Source organism: Cyprinus carpio, chromosome B18, assembly GCF_018340385.1.
Source record: "Cyprinus carpio isolate SPL01 chromosome B18, ASM1834038v1, whole genome shotgun sequence".
In the NCBI taxonomy this organism is placed as follows: domain Eukaryota; kingdom Metazoa; phylum Chordata; class Actinopteri; order Cypriniformes; family Cyprinidae; genus Cyprinus; species Cyprinus carpio.
Window position 1 is genome coordinate 7,948,040 of NC_056614.1, and position 13,358 is coordinate 7,961,397.

The 13,358-nt window shown below is 36.9% G+C and overlaps 1 protein-coding gene across 7 annotated transcripts in view; it reads right to left on the reverse strand.

The window, feature by feature from the left end:
- LOC109106330 (unconventional myosin-Va-like) overlaps nucleotides 1–13,358 on the reverse strand; it is an 86,077-nt gene that overhangs the window by 55,316 nt on the left and 17,403 nt on the right. For all 7 annotated transcript variants that reach the window (XM_042743712.1, XM_042743716.1, XM_042743713.1 and 4 more), the window contains exons 2-6: nucleotides 10,143–10,253; nucleotides 8,216–8,387; nucleotides 7,967–8,111; nucleotides 6,170–6,326; nucleotides 3,042–3,185 (exon numbers count right to left, since the gene is read on the reverse strand). In XM_042743712.1, the coding sequence (XP_042599646.1) occupies nucleotides 3,042–3,185; nucleotides 6,170–6,326; nucleotides 7,967–8,111; nucleotides 8,216–8,387; nucleotides 10,143–10,253 (729 nt within the window). The remainder of the gene's footprint in view (nucleotides 1–3,041; nucleotides 3,186–6,169; nucleotides 6,327–7,966; nucleotides 8,112–8,215; nucleotides 8,388–10,142; nucleotides 10,254–13,358) is intronic.

Genomic DNA, 13,358 nt, shown 5'->3' on the forward strand with positions numbered 1-13,358 from the left:
TAAAATGTAAGTGACCTAATATTATTGTACTTGCTTATTGAACTGTTTATTGAATGAACTATAATAAACAGTCGTAATGGTGAAAACGTTGTGTGATGTTGCCTAACTAACTGTATTTTAAATATAAAAAATTTTCATTTTGATTTTTTACCTCAGCATGCTTACTTGTCTGGCGTCAGTAAAGCGTATATGTCGAGCTCTGGAGTCAATGTGCCTGGGCTCAAACCCCAGACGGCCACGGCCCAATTTAAACCCTGATTGTTATCACACTGACCATTCATGTGCTATCAATTGATTTCAGTTTTAATTTGTTAAAACAAATTGTATTTGATGATGTATATGTTTTCATATTTGTATACTCTGATGATATTTTATGTAGTATTTTTTTATTGTTTTGATTGTTCTTATATTGCAAACTGAAAACAAGACTGAAATACTTAATATTTTTTTCCAAGAACTGCACTTACTGTAGGAACTTCCTTACATACCCATTTACCATAAAGACATTTTCCATAAATAATAAAAAACAATAACTCAATATTAAATGCACTCCGCCACTTTGTCCCAACAAACTAAACCATCAAAATATATGAAAACTTTAGGAGGAAAATATAAGAGTGGAATGTACCTTCTGTTTTGATGCTCAAAAGTAAAATTGCCAGGCAAATAACACTGACTTCTGTGAATAATATATCTAAAATAAACAATAAACCTAATTCATATAGAAATGACCATTCACACTGAAAAGAAGGCTAATGACATCATTTAAATATATGGCACAATACCAGTGCAGACTGTAGGTGATTACAGAATAAGATGTTGGTTTTTGTGATGAAACAGCACGCTCAAAAGTGATAAAAACATGTTACTGTCACAGTAATGCATTTTAAGTATGTACTGTACAATAAGCTTGCAAAATAACATTAAAGTTTGTATTTACATACATAAAATATATTTCTAGTCAAATTCTGCCTCTAACACAATCACACTTAAAATATTTGGAATTCCCCTAAGCACAACAGTAGTCTGTAAGAGTATGTTACATAACACTGAACAGACATGTTTAACTCTATTATCCTCATTCCTGTCCAGTTTAGGGGCCAATAATACAGGTACAACCCTGGATAACAGTCTTCAACTATATCTTTCAAATTTTGGTGAGCGAAGGGCCTAAAACTGTGTCAGTGCTGGAAATCACTCCCTATACCCTTACATAATGCACTATTTGATAGTGATGCACCGAAAATGTTTTATTGAACGCCAAAACCGAAATTGTATCCAAGAAGGCAGAATAATATTAGTTGATAACTTTACTATGGAGCCTACAAGGAATGAAAATAGCCCTGTGAATTAAATCCCTGAGGTATCTGAGAGGAGCTAAAATTAGAGCTGACATAAGCAGGAAGTGTGGTGTGCTTCAGAGGGCTGCTTCTGTATGTGTACACACTGTCTTATGCCATTCCTTGAAGCAGTTTCAATTTCTAGTCCCAGTTCATATTGCAGGATTGCTGATTCAGTTTTTCCTTTTTCTGAATGATAAAGACACCCTACAACACGTAAACACTACATAAAGGGTAGATATAATTTACAGCAATAACTCACCCGAAAGGTAACAATTCTATATCTGTTATGTGATGATTTTGTTTCAATTCAGTGTTTTTAGTAGTTCATACAACATGTGCACTACATTCCATGTGTACTATACTGAAAAGGACTGTACAATTAATCAAAATTCGAAGTTTCGATTTCAGCCTTCAATGATTATGAGAATACAGTAGTCTAGATAAAAAGATTATTGCGCCCCATTCCGCCCCCTTTCCAGCGATGCTCTTTCATTTCTCCATAAAAGCCCAATTTCACGTGCAAATCAGTAAAATCATGTAACGAGACTTTTGCAAAATGGGACGTGCATGATTTATTTAATCTGATACGATTTATTTATGTTTTTACGCAAAAATGTGTAAAAATGCGGTGCTTAGTTATTATTCACATAAACCTTCGCCGGTTATGTAAAAAATTAACGTGAAGAGTTTAGAATGAAAATACTTGTGTAACAGTAAATTGGATCCATGCGGCTCTTAAAGTTTGATGATTTATTCCTTACACAGAGCTATTGCATGACTTTCAAAGCCCTGTCTTGAATCTAGGGATGCACGATAAATATCGGCACGACAAGCTGCGCAAAACCACGATCATATTTTCCGCATGTTTTGCGCAGCTTGTCAGTGAACACTGTCTCTGTGTAGTAAATGCTGCTCCACGTGAAAGCACGTACGTGTAGAGATTTACCGCTGATTACAGAACTGGCTTTACGGATGAGCCAGATATTTATCGTGAATCCCTACTTGAATCCGATGAGTTTTGCATACAAAACCTTTTTGGATATATTAAAAACCATTACAAAGATTTAAAGCGCACAGTTAATCTTTGGATCACTAAGTGTTTTTTTATAGCATCTGGTGGTAATTCTGAAACACAGCAGGCTTTTAGTTTAAGACTCAACAGAAGAAACCACACATTCATTCAGTTTTCCAGAGGAAAAAAAAAAAACTGCCATGGAAAATCACATATGAGAGCAAAGAAAGAAATCAGCATTTCCATCTGAAATGCACAGAGATTTCCATGGTCTTCCCTCTATCATATTCTAGATAACTAAAGATTTTTAAACATTCATATATGTGTACCTTTGTTAAATGGATTTGCTTTGCTCTTTTGAAAAGAAAAGGAGCTCTACCATTCATTCAAAATCAAAATCCCCCTCCCCCAGTCTCTATTTAAAAAAAACAAAAACCCTACAAAAGCAACTGAAAACTTGTCAATACATTAGCATATGACCACCCAAATTTATATATCAGTAGTATTTAATTCTGCATTTTATACCAAAGGCAAAGGAACAATTACTTATTTAATCAAAAGGTTAGGCAATCCTGACATAAGTCAAGTTTTAAAGGTACAGTAGCAAACACCCTTTTAATTTTAAATGCTAGAGAGAGTAGAAAATGGGCTTGATATGTATTATATTATGCATGCTTGTTCCTTACCTGAAATACGACACGCGATTTCTCCAAGAGATATGTCCTCATGTTCGCACCAATGATGCGATACTTCTTATCAAAGCCAATCTCAATGTATTTCCCAAAACGACTGCTATTGTCATTCCTGGTGGTCTTGGCATTACCGATGGACTGGAAATGAGAGGAGAAAAGACATAATTTTGAGTGCAAGTACTGGATTGACTTATGACTTATTATTATTTTTTTTTTTTATAGAACAGGACAGGGTTAAAAGTTTAAGGAGCACACAGAGAGGTTATTGATTAAAAAACACAGGGACAGCAAGATCATGTGTGTGGGAGACGACACACAGTGTTGCATCTCTGGGTCTCTACAGCAGGTCAGGAAGTTGATACCGCCTCCCCCACAGAGCAGAAACCTGGTGATGATCAGAATCAGCAAGTAGCGAGCTTCTGAATAATCAGCATCCTTATAAGGCACAAATTTATTCAATCTGACTATACACGCTTAGATCATACATCAAGAAACTTAATGATAATATAGTACATACTTTGCTGAAGTAATTGTTTTGATATTATGAAAAAAAAAAATTTTTGTTTAAGTATTTGTACCACCTCACATTTATATGACTTAAAAAAAAAATAGTAAATGAATTTACTGAAAAGTAAATGAACAAATGAAAGTAAATTAATAAATAAATAAATAAACAAACATTCATTATTTATTTTACCACAAAATGTATTGCTCCATTAGTGCTCAAGAAGACAAAACACATTGTTTCAGCAATCATACATTACGGGAGTAGTGAAAGACAGATTTTCCTTAAAGGGGTCATGAACTTAGAAACCAAAATGGCCTTGATCTTTTGACATACATAAGACATGATAAAAACATCCTGTAAGTTTCAGAACTCAAAACTTTCTTGTTAGTCTAAAAATAGCTTATATTGAAGCCAGTCTGCCAAAACGACAGCTTTTGGAATGTTCTACTTTAGGATGTAATGGTTTAGTGTGGCTAAACATCGCCTCAGCAGAAGAAGATCAACGCCTGCTTCTACATCACTGGCTGTTTAGCCCCGCCCACCGATTCGCACACATAGTGTAAATAACAAGACGAGAAAACCTAGATCTACACAGAAACCAAATGATAAAGATGGCTCTGAAGACAACAAGATCCTTCACAGTGCCAAGCTGTGGAAAAACAGTCTTTGCATTGCCTTCCTTCTGATCCCAATGTTAGGAAAGACTGGATGAACTTTATTTTTAATCTAGTTTCAGACTGCGTCAGTTTAAACTTGGTCCTTTGTTCACTTAATTTTAGCGCAAATCAGTTTACCAACAAAGCACAATTCGACGCAGGAATTTCAGAAAGTTTGGAACTGAAAAGACAATGATGTGCTGACTATATTGGATCAGACAGTAATGTTGCAAAACACAAGTGTGAGTAACGGTTTTTGTGTCACAGCAGTGTCCTTCTATGAGGAATGTAGACTGTCAAACATACACAGTGTTAGCCAATCATAGCAGTGGGCATTTACTTCCAAGTCTACAATTGGCCACGCCTATTCAAACAAAGCGTCCTGATGAGGGGGGTCAAAACAGGACAGAAAATAGCCTATTACTTCTAAACTATGATGTTCTTGATGTAAAAATCTTGATAACATTATAAGTGGACCTCAGAGAATAGTACACAATAGAAAAAAAAAAAAAAAAAACTAAGGCAGTTCATGAACCCTTTAAACTGTGCCTTTAGACAATTTGAACCATATTCTAATAAGTTGAAACTTGCATAGCACACATAAAAAGAGGTAAAACAGCCAATTTGTAACATTTTGAAATGATTTATATTGGTACTTTTCAGTATTGAATGAATCATTTGACTGTTTAATCAGCATTTTTTCTGTTTTTGTCTGTGAAGGATATATGGAATACTGCCATAAAAACAAAGTAATCAATTATGTGCATTCACATCTGGAGTACCTATGATGCTTTAGCATGCTAACATATATATGAGGTAGCTAGTTTCTGAAACAGTGCTTGTGTATGTCTTTAAGTATGCTGAAAAAATAAATTGAGTTGAGGACAGCAGAGAAGGTCATATGAGCTTTTATGCTAACACTGAATTTACAATGATATGAGTTTAGGACTGCAGGGTGGGTCGTATGAGTTTTTATTTTTTTGCTGATTTGCGACCTGTATCTGATCTTTTCATGACAGTCTGAACGACACAGATCCGATCTTTTCAAATGTGACCCAGGCCACTTGGGTATGTGGTCCTGAATCCAATACGTATCCGATCTTTTCAAATGTGACCTCCGTCTGAACGGCCAGGCCACATGTATCCGACCCGTACGTCATTGATACGCTACAAACGTCATAATTCTGCGTTGAAGTAGGCGGGAACGAGAAGAAAGAAGCCACTCACATCAGTATCTCACCACTCCTGGCTGCGACTCCGCACCCACACGTTTCTCTGTACCGACGTTGCTAACACTGCTCTACAAAACGCCATGGCCAAAAACCTTGCTCTCCTCCTTCTTTTTAATTTTCTTCTTAAAACGAGAATATTGTAATTGTGCTGGCTCCGTTTGGGAAAATAACTTTAATATTGCAAAAAGAGCTCCGCTGTTGCTTACACTGTTGTTGACATCCATGTTTAACGTTAGCTACTTCCGCAAACAACGAGTGACGTCGTTGGCCGTTGAGTTCTCTTCTGCACATGCGGGTCACTTCTGGGTCATTTCACGTTCACACAGGAGATCACAAAAGGTCGCATTTAATTGAAAATGTGAACGGCCTTGCAAAAAAATCGAATTTTTTTAAAAAATCGGAACTGAGCATTAAGCCCTGCAGTGTGAACGTAGCTGAGCTTTTATGCTAACACTGAATTTACTACACACTCTCTCTGCTGCTGCTCCGAGGGAAATGAGCCCTGGGGAGGTGAAGACCATGCAATGAAGGGCAAATAAAATGCCCTGAACAAGACACTCATCTTCAGCCAGTGAGCTTTTAGTCTCTCAGCCCAAGGGGTTTGGCTCTCTGAGTCAATTTCTATGAATGTCTATATTATGAAAGCTCTTCATAAAAACAAACAGCCCAAGTCTCAGTACTGAATCCAGATTGGCGCACTGATCTACTGATGCAGGAAAATCTCACCTCCATGATGGGGTTGGATGCCAGAACTTTTTCTTCCACATTGGCTTCGCTGGCAGAGCCACTGACCGTAGCAAAGTAGCGCATGGCGTATTTGGCTGAGACAGTTTTCCCTGCTCCGGATTCTCCGCTCACAATGATGGACTGATTCCTTTCATCCCTGCATAATGTGGAAAAAATACAAGATAAATGAAAGGAAAAAATAATAAGTTCTACTTTTTTGAAGAAGAAGAAGAAAATGTGAATGGTGTTTGTTCATCTAAAACTATTGTTTCTACACAAAGATAGGGCATTGCTGGGGGTTACTAGGGTTTCTGGATTGTTGTCACTCAGCTGCTAAGTGTTGTGAGTGGTTCCTATGGTGTTCTGGGGTTGTAGGGCTGAGGAAAGACACAAGGCTTTGAGGAAATAATGTTTCATCTAAACTGTAGCTTTTGCTGCAACACAGGCATCCAATGATCAATGAAAATTTCAGACAGACAGGTCCAGTTGTGTAAACCATTGCAGCTGCACTGAGAAGAAGCGAGAGAAACATTACCGTGGCTGGTCTATTTTTGGCTGGGCTGCAGTGAGCAACATCTTGACCTACAAACCTTCTCTTCAGATTGAACAGTAAAGCATATACTCACAAACTTGACAACTGACAGTAAAGCCAGAGACATACTCTGTGCAAACAATGAATGCTTTGCTCATGCAATGCAAGCACAGTTTCACTGAACATACTGTACCTAAACAGATAGTTCACCTAAAATTGAAAAGACTGGCATTCAACCAACCTTGTGTCTTTCCAAGCCTGTATGACTTTCTTCGGTGGAGCACAGAAAAAGGTATTATGCAAAATGTTTCAGGTTTTTTGTCCATATAATGAAACCAAATGTGCTCTATTCTTGGTGGTCTAACATTCTTTAAATCTTTTGTGTTCCAAAGAATTAAGAAATTCATGTTTGGATCACAATACCCAGTGGTTTAAACTGCAGTTGGTCTATGATAAATACAAACATATACTGAGGAGCTGCTTTACAGCAGTAAATGAAGTTTCTAACGACATATGCTGTTCTGTGTCAGCAGCACCGAATGCAGATACCTTGTTTACGCTGTTTACGCTTTGATTTGAACGTAAACAATGTATCCGCATACATACATTGCATACGTTGTTTACGTCTGATACTCTCCAAAATGATGCCAGGGTGACACGGAGGAGACAAATTGTTGAATAAAGTCGTTATTTTTGTTTTCTTTGCGCACAAAAAGTATTCTCGTAGCTCGTAAAATGACGGTTGAACCACTGATGTCACATGGATTATTTTAATGATGTCCTAACTATGTTTCTGGACCATGATCGTGTCAGATCCTTGCTGTCTATGGAAAGGTCAGAGAGCTCTCGGAATTCATCAAAAATATCTTAATTTGTGTTCCAAAGATGATCAGAGGTCTTACAGGTTTGGAACGACATGATGGTGAGTAATTAATGACAGAATTTTCATTTTTGGGTGAACTATCCCTTTAAGGAATCCACACAATCGAGAATTCTGTGTGAAATTCGCATCGGCTTCAATCATACGAATTTGCCACATTGACCCACAGAAAGGTGCTTGCTTTGAAATTGACTTTCGTTTTAAATGTGATTGATATATATCTACACTATTGATAATAGATGTTGGATCATTTTTGGTAAGTTAAACATGTTTTTACCCCCGAGAAAAGAATGAAAACTGAACTTCACCATGAGTATATTAGTGCCTTATTCAGGTAGCTACCAAATAGCGACAGTTTAATTAACTTTAATTTGCTCGACCCCACCTGGCCATCTGTTTGTAAGCTTCTTCTGCCACTGCGAAGATGTGAGGGTCCATGTCACCCATATTCTGCCCACTGTACGCATAAATGATGTCAGTTCCATAGATGGGTAGTGTCTCATATGGGTTTATAGCGACTAGAACAATACCTGGGTCAAACAATAAAAAACAATAATTAGATCTCAATAATTCGAGAAAAATTAAGTGTTTATGTCTAGTATGTGTGTGTGTGTGTGTGTATGTGTGTGTTTACCGCAGTATGTGTAGATGAGTTTGGAATCAATGAAGCGCACTTTCAGATTGTGTAACACAGCGGGCTCATGAAGGTAACTGAGAGCTGTCAGGTCATTTTCTCCCACCAGGATATCAGGGTTACGGAGGTGTGGTAAATTGTTTGTCTTGGGGTCCAATTTATACTCCAGTTCCTGAATAAGACAATTCACAGCATAAAGAGAGCTGTTATGTTTTTTTTTTGGATTTTAGGGTGATATGAGGTTAGTCTGTTGTTTTATGTTTGGTTTGTTTGAAAAACTCATTCACGTTTCAGCATTTTCAAACCTGACTTGTTGCGATCAGTCACAAGCCAAAAGATAATCAATGTAATCTGACATTATCGACCTCTGAGGCTATCATCATATGGAAATAATCTGTCAAAAATCTGCAAAACATCTCCTCTGAAATAAACACAACCACTGATATATACAAATTAAACTGATTTGAAAAGACACAACTGCCTTTTTTAAATAACACATTAACTAGTTCTCTGAATCTTTATTTAGAGTTTAGAGATGTATTGGAATTCAGTGCAATAAGCTAATTAAGTCATCAGATAATACACCACATTAATAGAAATGACTACAAAGCAGGGTCAGAAATTAATGGGGCTTGAAACAAAAATGGCACCAAAATTAACAAATATACCCTGCAAATTCAAGATAAGGGGTCAAAAAAGCTAAATCAATTACGGCTGTTACAATTAAAGATAAATGTGAAAATTAACGAAACGTGTCGATTGCATTAGATTTCTATGTTGCATGGATTACTTTTTACGATTTGTTTGCAGCATTGAACAGGATAACCAATCAGTCAGAGGTGTTACGGTTTGTCACTTGTTTAATGTGCATGCTCACTGACTGAATTCTGAATTTGCATCATCATAAATAAAGTGCAGAAATTATGTAAGTAAGAGATTAATTTTGCAACGTACACAATGATTTTAATGGGAGTTTCTGTGAAAGTGCATAACTTACATTTGTCTGAAGTCATGGACCGCTTCAGTGTTCTTTTCTCGCTTTTTTATATAAATTATTCTACGTTTAAATAGACATTTTGTTTTTCATGTTACTAAAATAATATTTTCTAATCAGTAAATGGTAATAAACTAGCCTAATTCATAAAATGTTCTTGGCTTGTTTTGTCTGAAGCCAGAATTTGATGTGGTATTTCCACAAAAACAAAAATAATTCTATTACTCAACATTAACCAACATGTTTACAATATCAAGAGCAATAATCAACAATATTTTTTTTTCATTGTCCTTTGATTTATAGTTCATTTACCTTATGCTAATGTTGTATAAATACATGTTCAGTATGCCACCTTTGAACAGCTTAATTAAATAAACATAAATACCATGTCAGATAAAGCTTCTGTTCCACCTTAGATTGCAGTATAAAGATAACTATTGTTGATGTTGAAAAACAACAACAGTCTATATTATTGTGATTGATGTAGTTAAGACTCATTTAGACCTGAAGTCATCAGGAGTATTTTGCGCATTATTGTAAAATGGACAAATATGTAATTGACACTAAAAAGTCAGGGTTGGTAAACTATACTATAAGTCTCATATATTAACAAATGTAATGTTTAAATTCTTTCATTGTAATTCCATGTGCTTGACTGCTAAGGGTGTATTAATACATTTAATGTAAGAGCAATTCCCAAGTGCTTTTACAAACTCGTGTTTACATGATTTTCTATAGTACTTGGACAGGGTGACTGGCAGTGGTACGTTTAACCTAATGCTTAATGATCTGCTGGATTGCTAACACAAAGATCAATCCCTTGGACCAGTCCCAATAAAATTAAAGTACTCCAGTAAATCTATCGTACTGTCAGCAATGCTAATGAAAAGGCTTATAAACACTCATTGCTCTAATACACACACGCACACTGACCTTTCCATCCTCCAGCTGTAGCTGCAGTACTCCATCTCCTTGTCTGTAGTCCTTGGTGAGCTCTGCTGACTTCCACACTTCCTCTACATCCGGGATCCAGACCCGTGCATACTGTACAGACAGAATTATCAGTTAATATCTCTCGCTCACACAATGTTCATTGAATAATTATTTTTAGTTAATACAGATTTGAGGCACTTGTGATAAATCATATAGGAATGTGAGTGAGAGTAGAAAAGAAAAACGTTCCGCTGCTAACCATGTCAAGCTGATGCAGGCAAACTGTGAAAGACATATGAAAACAATAAATCACATGACACTGGATCTCAAAATCAGGCTAAAGATATTCAGAGGGTTATGTAAATTAATATGGAGTAATCTTTGCAATTAGTTCAAATCAAAAGAATCACCATGTCATACAGAATGCATTCATTACATAAAAGACAACCAGCACAGTTCATCTAAGAGAACAACCAGATCCAACCAATAATCCTGATTATACATGACTGACTGACCCTAATAAACATGAGAAAAGAAAGAAACAAATAAACCACAAAAATAAAGTATAGCATTTATGACAAGTGAGTGAGCGGCACATTTAGAGCTCCAGACTGTGATATATAGTATAAAAATATATATATATTTAAAAGAGGAAACTTTGGGAACACTTTTGAGAGTTAACATAAAAATATGAAAAGAACAAAGCAGCATTGATGAGCTGTAGCAATCAATTCCGTCAATTGGCTCCAACATGTTTCTGAGTCAGTGAGGTCCGTTTTTCACTCTGTGTGTGTTTTAAGCATTTCTGTGTCAGCAGTGATTACGTCAGAGTTAGTCACACGGGCCAGATGGGATATAGTCCAGCTTTCCACACCATCATTATAACTCATTCGTGTATGAGGCTCATACAGACACACTGGCACACACAGCCCTCCACCTTAGAAAACTGCTCATGCATTTTTAAAGTTGAGTCATATTAAAGTCAAAGGTACCAATTACCAGTGAAATTTCACAATACCATAGCAAAAATGGAGAACATATTATATTTAAACTGTTAGCAAAAAAAAAAAAAAAATTTTAATTTTTGCTTTTAGTTTTCGATGCAATTATTCACACTAATTAAGTGGCTAATACTAATTAAGTAGATGGCTTTTCCCTGTTGTTTAATTAATACTATAACATATTAAAGACAGCAGCAGGTCTCTTAGGCTGAATGTGCACCGCAAGGCCTGATATATCGATCCAATATGGTGCACTTGTCCTGCATCTTATGTTCACAAATCAACTGTGTTTACATTATTACCTCACCAGGTGGGCATTTTTATGCATAGCCGTATTACCTCAAACGCTACTCACATGCTCACAAATACATACTCACATGTTCGACATAGGCATTCTGACTGCACTGGTACAGCATTAGGTTGCTACTAAAGCCTGACCGATATATTGTTTAGCCGATATTATCGGCCGATATGAGCCTGCCGCAGATATATCGGTACCGCTGAATATGCCGCAAATATGAATTATTTTAGTTTTTTTTTACAGAACATATAACGCAGATTAAATGCTTCTGAATGGTGTAATTACATAGTTTGTCCAGCAGAGCCCGCTCAATTGTTTACGCCGCTCGCGTCCAGTGTAGAATAAAAGCCATTATAATCAGTAATGTTGTCTACACTGGATGCAGTAAACTGATGCCTCGTTCTATTTAGGACGTGCTGACACAAAGTTCAAATGATTTTCAATGTTGTCGCATCCTGTTGTGGTGCAGACACGGTGTCAGCATAGTTTGTCAGTACAGTTTGTAATGTATAGGGTTGGGTATCGAGAACTGGTTCCATTTCAGAACCGGTTTCAATTATCAAAGAACCGGTTATTTGATAAGATTCGCGCATTTCGATTCCATTAATCATTTCCTGACTTTTTCAGTCATTCTCGCATGGCGAACGGCAGTGAGCATTTAACAGTTGTATCTATCTGCCAGGACCTGCAACAAGGACCTTGTCGCTTTACGCACATGCGCAGTTCATTACAACCGACACTATGACTGACCTCAGCAAACGTTCAAAAGTTTGGTTAAACTTTGTGAAAAAAGATGATAGCATTGCCAAATGCAATACATGTGGCAAAGATATTTCGTGCAAAGGAGGAAGTATTTCTAATATGATGAAACATTTGCTTCAACATGGCATTAATCTGAAGGAATGCACCGTGTTTAACTCTCCCAGCCAAGAGTCCTGCGACAGCACACCAGATTCAGCTAATATTAGCAATAGCAGCGTCTCACACTCAGGTATAAAACAAAGATGAAAAGACATTCCCCTTTGAATTTGAGCCGCATAATTCTGGATAAACGGTGTTCAAGGTGTGTGTGTTCACTGCTGTGTGTGTACACTTTGGATGGGTTAAAAGCAGAGCACGAATTCCGAGTATGGGTCACCATACTTGGCTGTACAGTATGTCACGTCACTTCTTTTCACTTTAGCCATGAAGGGCAAGATGAGCAAGGAGAAAGTGGATGAATGTCATAGGGCTGTGACAAGATTTGTCCTTTTGCTACGGTTGAGTTGTCTTCGTTTAGGTATGCAAAATACAATCTTGATTAGGTTCTTAGAACGTTATATAACACACAACAAGCTATTATGATTAGGTATGTGTAGTATTTTAAGTGTAAATTTTCTTTTCAGGGAGATGACCAAGGCCCTAAACCCCAAATACAACCCACCCTGCAGGGATACTCTGTCCAATCATTTGATTCCAGCCTGGTACAACATAGAAAAATAAAAGTAGAATTGGAAAATGTCAGCAGAATTACAGTTACCAGTGATTGCTGGACAAGCGTTTGCCAGGACCATTATATTACAGTTACAGCACATTATATCACTGAGGGAAAAATGAATCAGAAAGTCCTTAAAACAAAAGCCATGTACAGAGCACAAACAGGGGCAGTGATAGCAGAAGAAATTGGGGGAATTTTAGATGAGTTTGGGATAAGGAGCAGAGTTGCAGTTATTACAGTCGATCACTCATCTAATATGAATGTGGCAGTACAAAAGCTTCACCTCATTAAAATAGGCTGTTTTGCACACGCGCTTAATCTTGGGGCTCAAAGTGTGTACGCAGTTACCTCAGTGGCAAAATGGACATCAAAGATCCATGATGTGATCGTGTGGATGAAGAGGTCAACAATGGCCAAGTCTGTGCTCCGAGAGAAGC